This window comes from Erythrolamprus reginae, chromosome 4 (genome assembly GCF_031021105.1).
Source record: "Erythrolamprus reginae isolate rEryReg1 chromosome 4, rEryReg1.hap1, whole genome shotgun sequence".
Lineage (NCBI taxonomy): Eukaryota > Metazoa > Chordata > Lepidosauria > Squamata > Dipsadidae > Erythrolamprus > Erythrolamprus reginae.
In genome coordinates this window covers 81,709,691-81,722,552 of record NC_091953.1, presented here as the reverse complement: position 1 = coordinate 81,722,552, position 12,862 = coordinate 81,709,691, and the positions used below count along the sequence as shown (strand labels likewise).

General features: G+C 41.8%; 2 protein-coding genes across 10 annotated transcripts in view; one reads left to right on the top strand and one right to left on the bottom strand.

Annotated features, from left to right (window-relative positions):
- The window catches only part of CDKL5 (cyclin dependent kinase like 5), a 277,196-nt gene that overhangs the window by 106,808 nt on the left and 157,526 nt on the right, over window positions 1-12,862 (top strand). The window lies entirely within an intron of this gene.
- SCML2 (Scm polycomb group protein like 2) overlaps window positions 1-12,862 on the bottom strand; it is an 81,578-nt gene that overhangs the window by 26,751 nt on the left and 41,965 nt on the right. For all 9 annotated transcript variants that reach the window (XM_070750755.1, XM_070750757.1, XM_070750758.1 and 6 more), the window contains exons 6-7: window positions 5,082-5,325; window positions 1,349-1,602 (exon numbers count right to left, since the gene is read on the bottom strand). In XM_070750755.1, coding sequence (XP_070606856.1) covers window positions 1,349-1,602; window positions 5,082-5,325 — 498 coding nt within the window. The remainder of the gene's footprint in view (window positions 1-1,348; window positions 1,603-5,081; window positions 5,326-12,862) is intronic.

The following is a 12,862-nucleotide window of genomic DNA, read 5'->3' as shown; positions in this document are numbered from 1 at the left end:
AGTCAGCCTCCCAAAAATGGCGGCGCCCGTGCCTGGTGTCTGCTGCTCTTTCGAGGGCTCTGCCCTCGGCTCCTCGCCCTGCCTGCTCAATGGTTCTTCATTGTGGCGGTGGTGGCAATTGCGGCGGCGGTGCTTCTGGCGGCCGCCTGATCAGCTGAGAGGCGATGTCCCGCCTGATCGGGGGGCGTCCTCGGATTCCCCGGGGGTGTTTTTTTGAGCCTCCCAGTGGGGGGGCAGACCCCCCCACCTTCGGATCGCAGTCCTAGTTTGACCTCGGAGGCCAGGGACCCCAGGCTGAGGTGCTCTTCTTCAGGGTAGTTCCCTCGGAGGGAAGAAGACCCCTGAGGAGAGCCGTTGGGGGTGGTGCCCGCAGAGGGCAGAGACCCCATCCAAGCAGTCTTCACAATCTGAAAGACAAAAGGGAAAACATTAACCAGTAATTTACAGTTTCTTATCTTAAGAGCAAAACTCAGCAGTCTCTACACTGGGACTGAGTTTTTAAAACTGGGCTCATGGGGACGGCAAGGGGGCGGTACTCAATTAATATGTAAATTTTTAACTCAGTCTCTACCAATAGGATTGGTAAACTACCATGTTGGACTCTCCTTCCAAGTGCAGTGGAGAATATGTTGCTGCACATTCCTGATTTGATATTCTCTAGAAGAGGCAGAAACACGATCTTAGCTAGAACTAGCAACCAGATGAGAACTTTCAGAAGCCAGGCCATCACATAAAATGACAACCAATCCTATATTGAAAGAAACATCTTTGACAGATTTAGTCAACTGTTATAAATATTTGTCTCAGCAAATTTTTAAAACTAGAATGTATAAATATAGTAAATGTCCTTTTCACCACTTATGGAAGCATACTCATCTATGGGACCACCATTCTATTCCCATTTTCTTTAAATACTTCCCACGGAAAGGAAGTTCCACTAAATTAAAGGTTATTGTGTGTGTGTGTATGTGCGTGCGTGTGTGTGTTTGTATAAAATTATAATATAAAATTGCATTAAAGAAACAGGAAACAAAGACTTTTGGTGGGGGCAGTCACTTTTGGATTAAGAAAAATTACCGTAGTAGTTCAGGAAGAGATGTTAAACCCTGCCAATTTAAGATCAAGTAAATATGCCAATGCTGTTTACATATTAAATAATAAAATCTGTAATTTACAAATATATTTAGCATTTGTACAGCAATAGAACACGTTAGAAACAGCTTTCAAAAAATAATAAATCTAGGAAAAGTAGATTCAGTAAATACATTTTCACACATGGTGTTGGAAAATGCAAGTTATTAACCAACAAAACAGACGATCACACCTATAATAAAAAAATTATACTAACTTTTCTTCCTGGTTTTAAGTCCTTTTTTCTTTTTTTGAGGTTTTCTTTGTGAGAAATGTTTTTGACTACTGGAATATTTTTAGGAGACTGGACTTTCCTAAGGACTGTGGTTGGAGCCAGTGGCTTTGCTTGAGTGAGTTTCCTGCCTTTGGTAGTTAGAACAGGTGAAGCTGATTTCGATAGAGACTGCATTGAGCTCCGAGTTCCTTTGGAAGGAGAGGTCTGTGCTTTGATATTATTCTTTATGCTAGAAACTGTGGAAAGATACATGGACCATCCTTATGTATTGTTAAAGTAATATCCAACCAACAAGATCATTGAAATATTTTTTTTTAAATTCAGTAATACTTTAAAAGGTTTACAATCAATCATTAATTTTAGACTAACTTTCCTACAAGGTAAGTTAAATAAAAAAGATAAATGAAAAACAAGATAGACTAACTTTTTTGTAAGATAAGGATGACCTGCTTTTTTATCCAGAAATTGGCAATGCATCTTTGTGCCTATGCTAAGAAAATCTTATTTCTGTACATAAAACTTTCTGGAGGCACAACTATAAGCCTGGCTCTTTTTCCACTTCCTAGCCCTGGGAACTCCAGCTGAGATATAATGGATTATAGAATTTAAGGCCAAACTACACATTTCTTTAACTAATGCTTTAAGATTGAGGGTCTTTTTACTTAAACTAAGTGAAATGAACCTGACTGGATCAAAAGAAACTGTGAAGGGAGGAGGAAAGTTTTAGCTTTTCTACATCCATATTTTTTGTCGGGAAGAAAGCTTCACATTAGCAATTTATTTTGTCAAAAATTTATTGCAATGAGGTTAGCAGGCACTTTAAGAATTAAATACTGTACTTATAAATAATAAACAATAAGATTATGCATTTCTAAATACATTTCTTTTACTCCCACACTAGGAATTAATTACCAGTATGGATTTTACACTCAAGTTGCTGTTTGATATGTTTTGTCTTTTTATTTAAAAATAAGACAAAAGAAATACTTCATATTGGTATGTAGGATTTAGATGGGATCTATAAAATCCACTCAAGCAGAACTTAACCTCATGTGCACTTAACATTAGTTTTGACAAATTAAAAAATGATTAACAATAAATGATAATAGCCCATTTTGCTTGATAATCAGGTAAATACAGAAAACATAGGGACAAGAAGTACAGAATAAACAAAATGAATAAACATTACTCTTAATAGTTCTATCAGTTTTAAAAGTGGTTATATAAGAAAAATCAACACAGCAAATATACAAGAAATTATTATACTAGGGGTGCATGAAAGTTTTAAATTCCCAGATCTTTTAATATGGATGCTAGAAATTCATTGCTGGCAAGCACAAGTTGATTGCTGCTGGAATTTGGCGGAGAGAAGGGTGTGTGTGCCTTAACGTGGTTTTAGTTATTTATTGGGGGGGCAGAGAAGAAAGCCCTGCAGGCCTCTCAAGGTGGGTGGGGGTGGGGAACAGACTGGAAATAAGCAAAGGGAATGGGGTAGCTCCATTCATTTGTGGTTCATCGGTGGGAGGGGTGAGCAAACAAACGGAATTTTTATTTCTGTTTCTTCTTTTTTGCCACAGCTTCTTCTGGGCCTCTTGGCAACTTTTGATGTTCTTCGTCCCAAGTTCATTCGGGGGAGGGGGAGGCGCTGGGAGAGGAAACTGAAATCGGGGAAGAGGAAGGAAATCTCACGGTGAAAGGGGGATCTGTATACCGATATATTTGGAGAAGGAATTGGGATATGAAGTTGGGGGGGAAGAATCGGCGTTGGTATTCTAGAATTATGAGCTCTTAGGAGAGTATCCCCTCCTTATGTGTTGCAAACAGCCATTTCCAGTGGGGGGGAAACAGGACAAAGCAGTGTGTGTGTGTGTGTGTGTGTGTGTGTGTGTGTGTGTGTGTGTGTGTAAATATTTTCCTTTCCTATATTTCAGTCTGAATTAGACCATGGCAGGGTTCCTGCGGGAGAACCCTCTTAAGGATTATATATTAATAGAAAAGCAACAAATTTACCTGTTCCTAAATGCTAAATCTGTTGCACATACAAAAAACCAGAAGAGCTCTGATCAACTATCAGAGCCACCATTTTGACAGTTTTGCTCTACTGTTGTCTGTGGAAGCCCCCACTAAATACAAGTGTGGGATAAACTAAGAAGGAAAGTGGAAGGAAGAAGAAAGAAAGGAGAATGAAGAGGAAAGGAAAAAGAAACAAAGGGTCTGAGGGAAATTCTGCCTTAGCACTTGGCCACCAACAGCCCTGCTGTCCTTTTGCCATCCCAGTGCCCTCAGTCAGTTCAAAGGCTGACTGGGTACTTAACCTCTGCTGCCCTGAAAGATGGTGGGGCTCATCCGGTGTATAAGGGTCTGGTGCTTGCCGTGCTCTCGCTTTCCTCCACTGGAGACAATGAATTCCCTAGCCCTGCCCAGGCCATCGTAGACGTCTTCCAATGTGAGTGACAACCATGCCCATCCTGCCCCCTACCTCAAGATCAACAACCCTGATGTGGCCCTCAAATATATCAAATTTGACCCCCCTGGTCTATTAACAGTGACCATGAGTTCCCTAGTTCTACTTACTTCACTCTGCCTCTAGGAGAAAATCAGATGTTAAAGGGGTCAGAAATTTAGTAAGTATTGAAAAGATATGAAAGAAAATTCTGCTACCAACCAATATACATCTGCAGACAAATTTTCCTCAAGGGAAGAATAGGAACTAAAAATCCTAAAACAACATGATTACTTTAAAAGAATAAGTTTTAAAAAGCCAATGTATTACAAAGAGAAAATGACACGTCTCTTTGAAATTAATACAGTGTGTGCAGGAGGGGAAGGCTAGAAAATATTTTTGTTCTTTTCAGGGCAGTTTTTACTTCACAACAGCTCTTTTAATCCCAACATGCAAGCAAAACGTTAGTTGCTTGCTGTGCTACCGAACATCATTTAATCAGATCAATTGTGCACTGTCTAGATATGTAACAGTCTCTGTTTATATATTATCAACAGTCCTAAAGAACTTAATTTTTTTTTAAATGAAATTGAAATTGCTTGAAATTACTAAGGTTATTAATGCAGCCTCCAGAAAACAATAAACTGGTACAGAGGATGCAGATTTTCAATAGCACAATAATAATTCTTTAAATTAATATATAATATCAAGCAGGATGTATCAATCCCTTGGCTTTCTACCAAGGAGGTAAGCTATATTTGCAAAATTGCCTTTTAAATGATATTTTAGTTCTATATTTTAATGTTCTGATGTGACTTTTTAAACTGATAACATGATCACACGCTATTTATATTCTCCACACCTAAAAAAACCCCCTACAGATATTGGAATATTATTTTATGTATCAAAAGATCCATATTAAAATCATTCAATACAACCAGCATAAGCTACCTACTTCTATTGCTACTTAAAAGTAAGCAGACACCTATATTGGTCAATAGCAATATAGGAACATGCTGAAAATGGAATATCAGTTTTACTAACAATGTAAAGGTGTAATTTTATACTATGGGAGAAAGCAATAGTAATACAGTAAGCCCCACAAAAAATGAAGGTTAAAAATGATTTTAAAAATCAAATTAGAGAAATACTTTTTGTTGCATTTTATGGTATTTAGAATTTCAGAATATACACCATAAAGATGGAACCTTAAAAGCTTAAACAGTCTTGTTAAACACAAACCACACAATTTTAACACATAAAGATTCTTACCACTTTTTCCTGGTGGCTGTAGTGCATCCCCTGTTAAATCACACCATCCAACTGGAAAAATATCTCGAGAATCATATTTACACCAATAGTCAAATGCCCCACGCCAACCATCAAAGGTTATAAAAACTTCATTTCCTCTCACATCCCCAATGGTTGCAGGACATATTAAATAAGGATTTTTTCTGTCTATTGCTTCTAACTTCATTCCAACCTTTAAAAGGTTTTGGGGCGGCTTTGGAGGTTCCTATCAAAATAAGAGAAAACAAGCAAATACAGTGATACCTTGCCTTACAAACTTAATTGGTTCCGGGACGAGGTTCGTAAGGTGAAAAGTTCGTAAGACGAAACAATGTTTCTCGTAGGAATCAATGGAAAAGTGATTAATGCATGCAAGCCCAAAATTCACCCCTTTTGCCAGCCAAAGCACCCATTTTTCCGCTGGTGGGATTCCCCTGAGGCTCCCCTCCATGGGAAACCCCACCTCTGGACTTCCGTGTTTTTTCGATGCCGCAGGGGAATCCCAGCAGGGAATCCCAGCATCGCAAAAACGGGCGCTTCGCTGGCAACGGAAGTCCAGAGGTGGGGTTTCCCAGCGAGGGGAGCTTCAGCGAAATCGCAGCATCGCAAAAACACCGAAGTCCTCAAAACCTCACCTCCGGACTTTCATTGCCAGCGAAGCACCTGGTTTTGCGATGCTGGGATTCTCCTGTAGCATCACAAAAACATGGAAGTCCGGAGGTGAGATTTCCCATGGAGGAGAGCCTCAGGGGAATCCCACCAGCGCAAAAATGAGTGCTTCACTGGCAACAGAAGGTCTGGAGGTGGGGTTCCCAGTGGCGGCGGGTTCATAAGGTGAAAATTGTTCAGAAGAAGAGGCAAAAAAATCTTAAACCCCAGGTTTGTATCTCAAAAGGTTTGTATGACGAGGGGTTCATAAGACGAGGTATTACTGTACATTCATTTGAAGCATTTACTTAACCAAATTGTTACACATTTCTTATTTATGCTCCAAAGTATGATTTTTCCACCCACATCAATATTCTTTTCTCAAAATGTCAGAACATTGATGTTTTTTACATGAGCATAAAAAACCCCCATGAATATTTTTACATTTTTGAGAATGCAATGAAGATTACTGGTATATTAACGCTATTATTAAAGAGACTTAACTGTCAAACAATATATTATTATATTATTTTATTAATGAAAAAGTTATTAGAAAAGCAAAAGTTTCAAATGTCATGCCTGTCTTTCAATGTCAGAAATATAAATACCATATTTTTCAGAGTATAAAATGCAGCAGAGTATAAAACACACCTTAGTTTTTGGGAAGGAAAATCTTTCTACCAGGTATTCATCTGGCTAGCGCCCTTAATCGGGTCAGTTTCAGCACATTATTTTATCCTCTAGTTGGGGCTTTTAAAAAAACTTATAGCAATAAAAGAAAGCCTGCAAAGACTTAGGGCTGGAAAAAACATTATTTGGAAGGAGTAGCAATGAAAAAGTGTGCAAGCTGGTAAGAGCTGGGGGAATTGTTAGTGCCTCCTTAGGGCTGAAAAAAAAAGCTTCCAAACTCTCCCTACATTCGGAGAATAAGATGCACCCAAATTTTCAGCCTCTTTTTTGGGGGGGAGGTGCATCTTATACTCAGAAAAATACAGTAAGTCATTTTCAATCGCTAACATGAAAATAGTGTGTTTGTAAGCTAGCAGAAAGCAAGAAAGCCATTGAAACTTGAATAATTTGAGTTTAAAAGTGGCTCAAGTTATTACTAGGAGTTTTCTTCTTTATTAATCTTTTTGGTTAAGTTGCCAGTTCAGTGAACAGAAACTAATATCATCTATTAACTTGTGTTATTAAGTTATATCTGCCAAATTTCTAAATCAACAGGGTTTTTTTTATGTAAAGGTAAGTACCGTATTTTTCGCTCCATAAGACGCAGTTTTTTTCCTCCCAAAGTAGGATGAAAAATCAGCCCCGTCTTATGGAGCGAAGATGCAGGCAGGGAGGGGGGGGGGGAGGCTGCGAACTCGGAAGTGCCATCCCGCCGGCTGGCTGGCTAGCTGCTGCCTGGCCCCCTCCCTCCCGGAGGAGGGTCTCCCTCCGCACCACCAGCGGCGCTCCCCCCGCCAGCCAGCCAGCCAAGCCCCGCGCCCGCCGGAACCGGCTCCTCGCTCTCCCCCCGCCGCCCGCCGCGTTTGCAGGAGGTGGGGAGGGTCGGGCGGCCCGCCAAGGCCAGGAGGGACGCCGCTGCCCCCCCCTTCCCTCTCTCTGCCTGCCGCTGCGCCTCCTTCATGCCGAGAGGAAATGCCGGCAAAGGCTTTTCTCAGCGGAGGCCGGCGAAGGCGATATTCAATGTCTGGGGCGCATGGGCGGTTGCGCGCGCTCCCTATCTCCCTGCTAGCCCACTCGGAATATTCAAAATAAGAAAAGCCTTTGCTGGTGAAGGTTTTTCTTATTTTGAATATTCCGAGTGGGCTAGCAGGGAGATAGGGAGCGCGTGCAACCGCCCGTGCGCCCCCGACATTGAATATCACCTTTGCCGCCGGCCCCGCCTCTCCTACAACCCCCTTGCTGAGAGCTCTCGGCAAAGGTGAGGTGGGCAGGGCGTGCGCGCGTCACCGCTGAGAAGAACGGAGAGAGAACGAGAGTGAGTGAGAGCAACAGACAGCAAGATAGTGAGAAAGAGAGAGGGAGAGAAAGGGGAGGGAGAGAGAGAAAGAGAGAGGGGGAGAGAGAAAGAGGGAGAAAGAGTGGGAGAGGGGGGAGAGATAGCAAGAGAGGGAGAGAGAGAGAGAGGGAAAGGGGGGAGAGAAAGAGAGAGGGAGAGGGGGAGAGATAGCAAGAGAGGGAGAGAGAGAAAGAGAGAGGGAAAGGGGGAGAGAGGGGGAGAGAAAGAGAGAGGGAGGGAGAGAGAGGAGATAAAGGAAGAGGAGAGAGAGAAAGGAAGAGAAAGAAAGAGGGATAGAAAGAGAGAGAGAGTGAGAGATGCTCAGTGAGCCTTTCTTTGAAGTTGCCTTTCTTTCTTTCTTTCTTTCTTTCTCTCTCTTGCTCTCTTGCTCTTTCATTCTTTTTTCTTTCTCTTGCTTTCTTTCTTTCTCTTTCTTTCTCTCCTTCCTTCCCTCCTTCCATTTCTTTCATTCCTCCTCTCTATTTTTATTTCTCTTTCATTTTCTTTCTTTCTCTCTTTCTTTCTTTCTTTCTCTTTTTCTTTCTCTCTTTTACCTTCCCTTCCTCTATTTCTTCTTTTCTTTCTCCTTCCTACCTTCTTCCCTCCCTCCCTCCCTTCAGTCCTTCCTCTCTTACTCTCCCCTTTCATAAGTTTCCTTGCTTCCTTCCTCTGTTCCTGTTCCTTCCCCCTTTCTTTCTTTCTTTCTTTCTTTCCTTCCTTCCTTTCCTCCCTCCATTTCTTGCTTTCCTTTTCCTTCCTCCCTTCTTTCCTCCCTCACTCCCTTCTTTCACTCCTTCCTCTCTTCCTCTCCCCTTTTTGGCTCAAAATATTTTTTTTCTATTTTCCTCCTCTAAAATCTAGGTGCGTCTTATCAGCAGGTGCGTCTTATAGAGTGAAAAATACGGTATATATTATACTGGCAATGTGTAAAAAGTATAGAATGCCTAGGAAATCTATAGAATGTTTGATGTTTTTAGACAGAATGAAATGTCTATTATTTTAATAGGCTATATACTGGTATTCAGAAAATATTCAGAAACATACACTCCTTCACTTTTGTCAATTTTGTTATGTTGCAGCCTGGTTCTACAGTTGTTGAAATTCATTATTTTCTCATTAATTTACACTCAGTATCGCATATGACATAATTTTAGAAACATCTGTAAATTTATTAAAAAGTAAAAATAAAATATCACAAGAATGTTCAGACCCTTCTCTCAGTACTTTTTTGAAGCACTTTTGGCAGCAATTACAGCTTCAAGTCTTTTTGGATTAGATACGACAAGCTTTGCACATCTGGATCGGAGGATTTTCTGCCATTCTTCCTTTGAAATCCTTTCAGGCTCAGTTAGGTTGTTCAGAGATGTTCAAGTCAGAGCTCCGGCTGGGCAACCCTAGGACATTCACAAAACTGTCCCTAAGCAACTCCTGTGTTGTCTTTTGCTGTATTTTTAGGATTGTTGTCATGTTGGAAAGAATTTTTGGGCAGATCCTGAGCAGAGGTTTTCACTGAGGATATCCCTGTACTTTGCTCCATTCAGCTTTCTTACCAAACTTCTTCCATTTGAGAATTATGGAGGCCACTGTGCTTTTAGGAACCTTCAATGTAGCCTTTCCAAGACTTGTGTCTGTCCCAAACCTCTGCAGCCAGTTCCTTTGACCTCAAGACTTTTGCTCTGCTACAGTATGCATTGTCAGCTATGAGACCTTCTATAGAGGTGTGTGCCTTTCCAAATCATGTCCAATCCATTTAATTTACCACAGGTTGACTCCAATCAAGGTGTAGAAACATGTCAGTAACAATCAAGAGGAATGAGAGACACCAGAGCTAATTTGTGTTTTTGCAAAGGGTCTGACGACTTATGCCAATGTGTTCTTTTTAATAAATTTACAGACATTTCTAAAATTCTGTTTTTTACTTTGTCATTATGTACTGAGTGTAGATTAGTGAGAAAAAAATGAATTTCAACAACTGTAGAAACAGGCTGCCCCGAGTCTGCGGAGAGGGGCGGCATACAAATCTAAATAATAAATAAATAAAAATAAATAAATAAAAGTGAAGGGGATCTAAATATTTTCTGAATGCACTGTAGATTCCCTAGGCATTATAAAGACTGACAAGAATTATTTGGGGAAAGTATGAAAAAAGAGTCATGAAAAAGGTAATGGGTTACGTTTAGAGTTAACAAATCCTTGACTACCCCTTTTTTATTGAAAAGATGTAAATGAAAACCATTGTCTATGTCAGCATAATTTTCACTCTGGACTGTCAAACTGGCCAGAAGAATACTAAAGGTTCATTGGCTGGGCCATCTCCCTATAAAAGGGAAAGCTGTCAGATGGCCGTCAGGGTCGGCTGCTGGGTTTACAGAATTCATATGAATAAAGATATGTTGTTGCTGTTACTCCGTGTCCTGTCTCTTCCATCAGCCAATCCAACATTGGCAACTAGGATGGGATTGAAGAGCAATAGGATGACAAGAAAGGAGCTGTGAGATCAGAGTCCCAACGGAAAAGGGAATCGGCCAGCATTAAGGCAAGTTGTCACTGCACAATGAACTGCATCAACCGTCAACACAACTGCCGATGCCCTACCAGCTCCATTCAACCCAGCCACGGATAATTGGGACTCATACATGATGAGATTTGAATGTTTCATGGATGCCAACGACTTCCGTGATCTGCCGGACACTCGTAAAGATTCCTATTTCTCAGCTATTGCAGAACCAACATTTTTGAAATGGCCCAGACACTCATTGCATCAGCATTGGTACGAACGGTGGCATGGACAAGACTACTAGGAGGCATTACAAGCGCATTATGTCTCTGTACAATCCAAGCTAGTAAAATGACACAAAGTCCACAAAAGAACGCAAGAGGAAGGTGAAACAATCAGTATATGACAGCACTAAGGAAAACCACAGCAGACTGTGAATTTAGGGAGCTGGAGGATGTATTCTTAGAGCAACTGACCAGTGGAGTGAGAAACATTAGATTGTAAAGATGGTTGTTAGCAAAGCCTTATCTTACTCTGCAGGCCGCATTAAGTGAGTCAAGAGCAACAGAAGCTTTGGCAACTCTCTAGAAAGTGTGAAATGCCACAGTCCATCAGGAGAGTGCAGAGCAGATTGAATCATCCGGCAAAGAAGATGACATCTACTGCCCCCAACACAACAAAAAGAAAACCTACACTGATGGAGATTTTCTTTTTGTCGTGTTGGGTGCAGTAGATATCACCAATGGAGACAGCCATTATACAGAGGATGTGAAGGCAGACACCCCAAGCCAATGTCCAAATACAGGGAAGCTATTTTGCTGGAGATGCAGCTGGAAGAGGCATCTAGCAAGAGCCTATCACACTAGCAAGTCCACAGGATTCCATGCCCAGCAACTGCCTGCTATGGCTGGCCAAGCAAAAGTGTGGAAACCGACTCCCTGGAAACCCACGTGCAGAACAAATCCACCGCATGAGGAAGAGGATGCGTACCAGACCAATATCAGACAAGACCATCCAAAACGAACAAAATGCATGTGACGGTACAGATAGAAGGGACAAACAGTGATATGGAGATTGACACAGGGTCAATTCTAATGATTGTATCCTGGGAAATGATAAAGAAGGCCATACCCAGTATTAAGGAGGACCTTAGACTGCAGCAGGTACAGATTATCAAGGAAACCGCATCCCCATCATAGGGAGCAGGATCTTCCAAGTCCAGTTTTGGAAGGTCTCCTGGCCTCTAAAGCTGACAGTGGTCAGCGGAGCACTATCGAGCCTGCTTGGCCTAGAATAGTTCGAGGCCTTGAGCATGGGAGTAACTGGAATCAATGCCATCATCAAGGAAAGCATGGACAACCTGATTTGAGAATTTGTGGATGTATTTAGCAAAGGCCTGGAACATTTTTTCTTTCAGCCTGGACTTCAAAATTGCCCCGATTAGGTTAAAACCATGAAGGGTTCCATTTGCACTCATACCCAAAATTGACAAAGAATTAGACAAACTAATTAGACTGGGGATCCTCAAACCTGTCAATCATGTCCCCTGAGAAACCCCCATTGTTACTGTCAAAGATGATGGCTCTGTGGACTATAAGTGTAAACTGAACAAGGCCCTACAACAGAGCGCCTACCCGGTTCCCACTGTTCAGCAACTCAACTTGGCACAAGTGTACCAGCAACTGCCAGTTGATGATAAAATAGCAGAGGCCCAGACCATAGTCACTCTCAGGGATGCCTTTAAATATAATATTATAATAATGTCCTGGGGTTGGCTATTAACAAAATATTATGTGACCGCTTGAGAACAGTCTTAACCAGATTTAGGGAAGCCAGATTCAAAGTCGAGCAAGAAAAGTGTCAAATAGCTATGCCATGGGTAGAGTTCCTAGGCTACATGATCGATGGGTCAGGAATCCATCCCATAGACAGGAAAACTACAGCAATTAGAGATGCTCCCACCCCCAGGAGTAAAACTGAATTACAAGCATTCCTAGGCTTGCTCAATTTCTATAGCATGTTCCTTGCCCAAAAGGCAATGTGGCAGAACTATTATATAGGCTGAAAGAAAACAAGGCTTCCTGGACCTTGGGTCGAGCTGAGGCTACCGCATTTGCTTCTGTGAAAAGCCTCCTCTCATTGGATAATGTACTAGTGCACTACAGTGATTTCTTCTCCTTAGTCCTGACTTGTGATTTCTCCCTGTTCGGGGTCAGAGCTCTGCTCAGCCACAGAATGCCCAATGGCAGGGAGGTGCCCATTACCTATTGCTGTCACACCCTGTCATCAACTGAGAGAAAGTACAGTGAGCTGGACAGGGAAGCACTAGCAGCAGTCACTGGGGTACGACTACCTTTACCACAGATACTTTGTGCTTGTCACTGGCCACAAGCTTCTATTGGGGCTGTTGGCAGGGAACCACTTACGTCACTGATGTCCTCTCGCATGATCAGGTGAACAATTTTTTTGGCTGCCTATAGCTACTGGCTAATCCACGGCCCTGAAAGTCTTTGGGTCACGCAGACATGCTCAGCTGCTGCCTACTCCAGTGGTGGGACCCTTTCCCTGATGCCAGGTGGTCCTACTTGAGGACACTGCTACTAATCCCATTAC